This window comes from Aegilops tauschii, chromosome 1, assembly GCF_002575655.3.
Source record: "Aegilops tauschii subsp. strangulata cultivar AL8/78 chromosome 1, Aet v6.0, whole genome shotgun sequence".
Classification (NCBI taxonomy): domain Eukaryota; kingdom Viridiplantae; phylum Streptophyta; class Magnoliopsida; order Poales; family Poaceae; genus Aegilops; species Aegilops tauschii.
This window is the reverse complement of record NC_053035.3, coordinates 404,322,301-404,330,333: the sequence shown is the minus strand read 5'-3', so window position 1 is coordinate 404,330,333 and position 8,033 is coordinate 404,322,301. Positions and strand designations below refer to the sequence as shown.

At 48.9% G+C, this 8,033-nt stretch overlaps 1 protein-coding gene across 1 annotated transcript; it reads left to right on the top strand.

The window, feature by feature from the left end:
* Positions 1 to 5,679: 5,679 nt before the first annotated feature.
* On the top strand, positions 5,680 to 6,762 carry LOC141041493 (uncharacterized). Its single transcript, XM_073507754.1, has one exon. The coding sequence runs from the start codon at positions 5,680 to 5,682 to the stop codon at positions 6,760 to 6,762; it is 1,083 nt and encodes a 360-aa protein (XP_073363855.1).
* Positions 6,763 to 8,033: the final 1,271 nt, after the last annotated feature.

The following is an 8,033-nucleotide window of genomic DNA, read 5'->3' as shown; positions in this document are numbered from 1 at the left end:
GACTGGTGCTGGTATTCCCTCCAGCCACCGCCTTTCTTTGCCGCCGACGACGACGGGGTGGATCGATCCAGCTGCCGCGATGCCCCAATGCCCTTTGAAATCAGTGCCTACGCCGTGGTTGACGATTCACAGATATGGATATCCTCATCTGGTGCCGGCACATACTCGTATGACATCGCGAGTGGCGCGTGGAGCAAACTAGGCAACTGGGCACTGCCGTTCAGAGGTCGCGCCGAGTACATCCCTGAGCACAACCTCTGGTTTGGCTTCACACCCGACGATTTGCAGCTCTGCACATCGGACCTCACTGCCTCGTGTGAGTTGAGGCTGCCCGTGCTGCAGGATGTGTGGACAGACGTGAACAGGCCAGAAGATTGGACCCTGACAGACGCCAGCATTGTGCCGCTCGGCTCCGGTCAAGTCTGCGTTGCCAGGTTCTTTATTACCTGCCCAGAGGAGAGCATTGAGGATGTGTATGGCTATGCCCTTGAGAAAATAGAGAATTTTGCTGTTCTCGAGGGCGTCAAATTGTTAAAGGCTGGGTGGGCTCAGCTCCGGATGGTTAAGCACAAGTCGGAGCATTACATCTTCGGCCGTGACCTTGTCATACCTCTTTGATATTTTGTAGTACTTCATCTATGCCAAGTGAGCTCTCTTAGATCAACCGGTGTAGTCTAGTCCCGCGCGGCTGGCTTTATGGCGTCGATGGAACCAATGCAAGGAAAACGAAACAACGAAACAAGGGCAGTCTGCACGTAGTACCAGCGCCTCAAATCCAATCCAACCGAAACAATCAAAAGAAGCGATCGAAACAAACCCTCTCCAACTACAGGCGCGTCCAAGCCAAGCGAATCAAAACAAGTCCGGCCGGGTCTTCCCTCTTCCGCCCAGCCGCACGTGCACCTTTTTCTTTTTCTTCGATTGATTTGATTTGAGGAAGTGCACGTACACCTCATACGTACGTACGTGCGTGCTTACCCTCTTTTATTCTTCCTGTTTTTCTTTTTTATAACGCATCGTAGCTGCTTCAAACCTTCAACCGCATCACGTCAAAAAAACCTTCAACCGCATCACGTCAAAAAAAACCTTTAACCGCATGCACATGCATGCATGCATGCCGGACTAGGCATGTACACGCACACACAACTTTTACACGTGCACATTCGCAAAAATAAAAGACAAGACTTTTACACGTACACGTATGTACGTGCTTTTTTCTTTTGCAATTCACGTAGCTAGACGCGACTGCGCGCGCAACACTTTTGCACATCGTTCCTGTTAAAAAAACTCTTGCACGTCCTTCCCGTTAAAAAAAATAACTTTTGCACGTCGTTCGTGCTCCTATCCGTCTATCTCCCTCGTACTACCTCCGGTCCTTTTTAGTATGCATACAAGTTTTGTCCGTAGTTGAAGTATATCTGCTTTGACCAAACTTATAGAAAAAATTCAATATTCACAATGCCAAATCAATTTTGGAAATGTACCTTTATATTATATATATATATATATATGTTTTTCGTATTGTAGATGCTGATATTTTTTAACATAAATTTGGTCAAACTTTGCAATGTTTGACTCAACACAAATCTAATACGCGTAGAAAAAAGGACCGGAGGGAGTACCAGTGACACACGCACATGCGTCACTAGCTAGCTACGCACATGCGAATCAACTTATTGCATCCCCAGCTCACATAGTTCAACTCCTAGACTTAACATTCACTAGTACAATACAGGGCTTTCGTCACAGGGCAATATTCACATTAGTCCCGGTTCAGTCACGAACCGGGACTAATGTGAGCATTGGTCCCGGTTCGTGCGGCTAAGGCATTAGTCCCGGTTGGTGCCACGAACCGGGACTAAAGGGTGCGATGCCCATTAGTACCGGTTGGTGGCACCAACCGGGACTAAAGGTTAGTCCTTTAGTCCCGGTTGGTGCCACCAACCGGTACTAATGGGCTTTGAGGCATTAGTACCGGTTCATGGCACGAACCGGTACTAAAGGGCCCATCAAACTCTACCCCCCCCCCCCCCCCCCGCCCCCCGTGGACCGCCTTTTCCGTTTTAGAAAAAACAAAAGAAAATGATGGAAATGTCAAAAAAATAAAATAAAATAAGTTTCCCATGTGATATGTGGTCTAGTTGTAGGGAAAATTAACAAATATGAATTTCGACTTTATTTGCAAGATCTCTCTGGAATTTCTTAAAATGGGCATAACTTTTGCATACGAACTCGGATGAAAAAGTTTTTTATATGAAAAATCATCTACTCGAAAAGTTACATACGAATTTAACCCACGGTAGAAGGCGTTAGGGTAGGAATCGCACTGGATCTCCTCCCTCTTCAGTCTTCCTTGCGCCGCCACCAGTATAAAACAGCGCTCCTCCCCAAGCATCCCCAATTCTTCGCCTACAAAATATCGATCTTGTTCTTGGCTGCGTGGTTGAGAGCTGATAGTCTCCATTCCAAAAATTGTCGGGTTCAATTGGATCCCAACCCCACTCCACAGGTACTCGGCGAATCTCTGATGATAATCTCTGTGTCTGTATTGTACATGGTTCTTTGATATTACCAAGAGAAGAAACGAGAATCATCATCACAAACATTCAACGAGTTCTTTGTTCTTTCTTCTGATTATCAGGAGGTCCGCCCGCCATTGCCATGGGCAGCCGGTTTGTGAATCTGTTGGCCAAGAGCTGCAACGGCGGCCCCAGACACTTCAGCCTTCACTGCTTGAACCCGGCAAACTTATTTCGCCCAGCCCTGTCACGGCCAGCGGTTCGAGCAGTTCATCGACGGCCAGCGGACGCCCCGCTGCCTCCGCCGTCCCTGTCATTCGACTGGCCCTGCAGGAAGGGCGAACAGGCGTGGATGAATTTCATGGCTTTCGGCCCCGGCCGGGAAAACCTCCTCGCCATGGACCAAATCGGCAGGAGCTTCTTGTACAACCACGACTCGCGCTTCCTCCGCACTCGGATGCCCAAGATGCGCAAGCCCATTATCGAACCCATCTCCGTTGCCGTGGGCGACAGCCTATACGTCATGAGCGGCAACCCTGGCCGGCTGCCCCATCGGGACTGCTTCCAGGCTCTCCTCCACACCCGCCTGCCTGCTAGCTACGCCCAAGACTGGTGCTGGTATTCCCTCCAGCCACCGCCTTTCTTTGCCGACGACGACGACGGGGTGGATCGATCCAGCTGTCGCGATGCCCCAATGCCCTTTGAAATCAGTGCCTACGCCGTGGTTGACGACTCACATATATGGATATCCACATCTGGTGCCGGCACATACTCGTATGACATCGCGAGTGGCGCGTGGAGAAACTAGGCAACTAGGCACTGCCGTTCAGAGGTCGCGCCGAGTACATCCCTGAGCACAACCTCTGGTTTGGCTTCACACCCGACGATTTGCAGCTCTGCACATCGGACCTCACTGCCTCGTGTGAGTTGAGGCCGCCCGTGCTGCAGGATGTGTGGACAGACGTGAACAGGCCAGAAGATCGGACCCTGACAGACGCCAGCATTGTGCCGCTCGGCTCCGGTCAAGTCTGCGTTGCCAGGTTCTTTCTTACCTGCCCAGAGGAGAGCATTGAGGATGTGTATGGCTATGCCCTTGAGAAAACAGAGAATTTTGCTGTTCTCGAGGGCGTCAAATTGTTAAAGGCTGGGTGGGCTCAGCTCCGGATGCTTAAGCACAACTCGGAGCGTTACGTCTTCGGCCGTGACCTTGTCATACCGCTTTAATATTTTGTAGAACTTCATCTATGCCAAGTGAGCTCTCTTAGATCAACCGGTGTAGTCTAGTCCCGCGCGGCTGGCTTTATGGCGTCGATGGAATCAATGCATGGAAAATGAAACAACGAAACGAGGGCAGTCTGCACGTACTACCAGCGCCTCAAATCCAATCCAACCGAAACAATCAAAAGAAGCGATCGAAAGAAACCCTCTCCAACTACAGGCGCGTCCAAGCCAAGCGAATCAAAACAAGTCCGGCCGGGTCTTCCCTCTTCCGCCCAGCCGCACGTGCACCTTTTTCTTTTTCTTCGATTGATTTGATTTGAGGGAGTGCACGTACACCTCATACGTACGTACGTGCGTTCTTACCCTCTTTTATCCTTCCTGTTTTTCTTTTTTATAACGCATCGTAGCTGCTTCAAACCTTCAACCGCATCACATCAAAAAAAACCTTCAACCGCATCACGTCAAAAAAAACCTTCAACAGCATGCACATGCATGCATGCATGCCGGACTAGGCACGTACACGCACACACAACTTTTACACGTGCACATTCGCAAAAATAAAAGACAGGACTTTTACACGTACACGTATGTACGTGCTTTTTTCTTTTGCAATTCACCTAGCTAGACGCGACTGCGCGCACAACACTTTTGCACATCGTTCCTGTTAAAAAAAACTTTTGCACGTCCTTCCTGTTAAGAAAAAGAACTTTTGCACGTCGTTCGTGCTCCTATCCGTCTATCTCCCTCGTACTACCTCCGGTCCTTTTTAGTATGCATACAAGTTTTGTCCGAAGTTGAAGTATCTCTGCTTTGACCAAACTTATAGAAAAAAATTCAATATTCACAATGCCAAATCAATATTGGAAATGTACCTTTATATTATATATATATATTTTTTTCGTATTGTAGATGGTGATATTTTTTAACATAAATTTCTTCAAACTTTGCAATGTTTGACTCAACACAAATCTAATACGCGTAGCAAAAAGGACCGGAGGGACTACCAGTGACACACGCACATGCGTCACTAGTACAAAACAGGGCTTTCGTCACAGGGCAATATTCACATTAGTCCCGGTTCAGTCACGAACCGGGACTAATGTGAGCATTGGTCCCGGTTCGTGCGGCTAAGGCATTAGTCCCGGTTCACCTAGGCCCTTTCGTCCCGGTTGGTGCCACGAACCGGGACTAAAGGGTGCGATGCCCATTAGTACCGGTTGGTGGCACCAACCGGTACCAATGGGCTTTGAGGCATTAGTACCGGTTCATGGCATGAACCGGTACTAAAGGGCCCATCAAACTCTACCCCCCCCCCCCCCCCGTGGACCGCCTTTTCAGTTTTAGAAAAAACAAAAGAAAATGATGGAAATGTCAAAAAAATAAAATAAAATAAGTTTCCCATGTGATATGTGCTCTAGTTGTTGGGAAAATTAACAAATATGAATTTCGACTTTATTTGCAAAATCTCTCTGGAATTTCTTAAAATGGGCATAACTTTTGCATACGAACTCGGATGAAAAAGTTTTTTTATATGAAAAATCATCTACTCGAAAAGTTACATCCGAATTTAACCCACGGTAGAAGGCGTTAGGGTAGGAATCGCACCGGATCTCCTCCCTCTTCAATCTTCCTTGCGCCGCCACCAGTATAAAACAGCGCTCCTCCCCAAGCATCCCCAATTCTTCGCCAACAAAATATCGATCTTGTTCTTGGCTGCGTGGTTGAGAGCTGATAGTCTCCATTCCAGAAATTGTCGGGTTCAATTGGATCCCAACCCCACTCCTCAGGTACTCGGCGTATCTCTGATGATAATATTCTTGTCTGTACTGTACATGGTTCTTTGATATTACGAAGAGAAGAAACGAGAATCATCATCACAAACATTCAACGAGTTCCTTGTTCTTTCTTCTGATTATAAGGAGGTCCGCCCGCCATCGCCATGGGCAGCCGGTTTGTGAATCTGTTGGCCATGAGCTGCAACGGCGGCCCCAGACACTTCAGCCTTCACTGCTTGAACCCGGCAAACTTATTTCGCCCAGCCCGGTCACGGCCAGCGGTTCGAGCAGTTCATCGACGGCCAGCGGACGCCCCGCTGCCTCCGCCGTCCCTGTCATTCCACTGGCCCTGCAGGAAGGGCGAACAGGCGTGGATGAATTTCATGGCTTTCGGCCCCGGCCGGGAAAACCTCCTCGCCGTGGACCAAATCGGCAGGAGCTTCTTGTACAACCACGACTCGCGCTTGCTCCGCACTGGGATGCCCAAGATGCGCAAGCCCATTATCGACCCCATCTCCGTTGCCGTGGGCGACAGCCTATACGTCATGAGCGGCAACCCTGGCCGGCTGCCCGATCGGGACTGCTTCCAGGCTCTCCTCCACACCCGCCTACCTGCTAGCTACGCCCAAGACTGGTGCTGGTATTCCCTCCAGCCACCGCCTTTCTTTGCCGCCGACGACGACGGGGTGGATCGATCCAGCTGCCGCGATGCCCCAATGCCCTTTGAAATCAGTGCCTACGCCGTGGTTGACGATTCACAGATCTGGATATCCACATCTAGCGCCGGCACATACTCGTATGACATCGCGAGTGGCGCGTGGAGCAAACTAGGCAACTGGGCACTGCTGTTCAGAGGTCGCGCCGAGTACATCCCTGGGCACAACCTCTGGTTTGGCTTCACACCCGACGATTTGCAGCTCTGCACATCGGACCTCACTGCCTCGTGTGAGTTGAGGCCGCCCGTGCTGCAGGATGTGTGGACAGACGTGAACAGGCCAGAAGATTGGACCCTGACAGACGCCAGCATTGTGCCGCTCGGCTCCAGTCAAGTCTGCGTTGCCAGGTTCTTTATTACCTGCCCAGAGGAGAGCATTGAGGATGTGTATGGCTATGCCCTTGAGAAAACAGAGAATTTTGCTGTTCTCGAGGGCGTCAAATTGTTAAAGGCTGGGTGGGCTCAGCTCCGGATGGTTAAGCACAAGTCGGAGCGTTACGTCTTCGGCCGTGACCTTGTCATACCGCTTTGATATTTTGTAGTACTTCATCTATGCCAAGTGAGCTCTCTTAGATCAACCGATGTAGTCTAGTCCCGCGCGGCTGGCTTTATGGCGTCGATGTAATCAATGCATGGAAAACGAAACAACGAAACGAGGGCAGTCTGCACGTACTAACAGTGCCTCAAATCCAATCCAACCGAAACAATCAGAAGAAGCGATCGAAAGAAACCCTCTCCAACTACAGGCGCGTCCAAGCCAAGCGAATCAAAACAAGTCAGGCCGGGTCTTCCCTCTTCCGCCCAGCCGCACGTGCACCTTTTTCTTTTTCTTCGATTGATTTGATTTGAGGGAGTGCACGTACACCTCATACGTACGTACGTGCGTGCTTACCCTCTTTTATTCTTCCTGTTTTTCTTTTTTATAACGCATCGTAGCTGCTTCAAACCTTCAACCGCATCACGTCAAAAAAAAAACTTTCAACCGCATCACGTCAAAAAAAACTTCAACCGCATGCACATGCATGCATGCATGCCGGACTAGGCACGTACACGCACACACAACTTTTACACGTGCACATTCGCAAAAATAAAAGACAGGACTTTTACACGTACACGTATGTACGTGCTTTTTTCTTTTGCAATTCACCTAGCTAGACGCGACTGCGCGCACAACACTTTTGCACATCGTTCCTGTTAAAAAAACTTTTGCACGTCCTGTTAAAAAAAAGAACTTTTGCACGTCGTTCGTGCTCCTATCCGTCTATCTCCCTCATACTACCTCCGGTCCTTTTTAGTATGCATACAAGTTTTGTGCGAAGTTGAAGTTTCTCTGCTTTGACCAAACTTATAGAAAAAAATTCAATATTCACAATGCCAAATCAATATTGGAAATGTACCTTTATATTATATATATTTTTTCGTATTGTAGATGCTGATATTTTTTAACATAAATTTGGTCAAACTTTGCAATGTTTGACTCAACACAAATCTAATACGCGTAGCAAAAAGGACCAGAGGGAGTACCAGTGACACACGCACATGCGTCACTAGCTAGCTACGCACATGCGAATCAACTTATTGTATCCCCAGCTCACATAGTTCAACTCCTAGACTTAACATTCACTAGTACAAAACAGGGCTTTCGTCATAGGGCAATATTCACATTAGTCCCGGTTCAGTCACGAACCGGGACTAATGTGAGCATTGGTCCCGGTTCGTGCGGCTAAGGCATTAGTCCCGGTTCACCTGGGCCCTTTAGTCCCGGTTGGTGCCACGAACCGGGACTAAAGGGTGCGCTGCCCA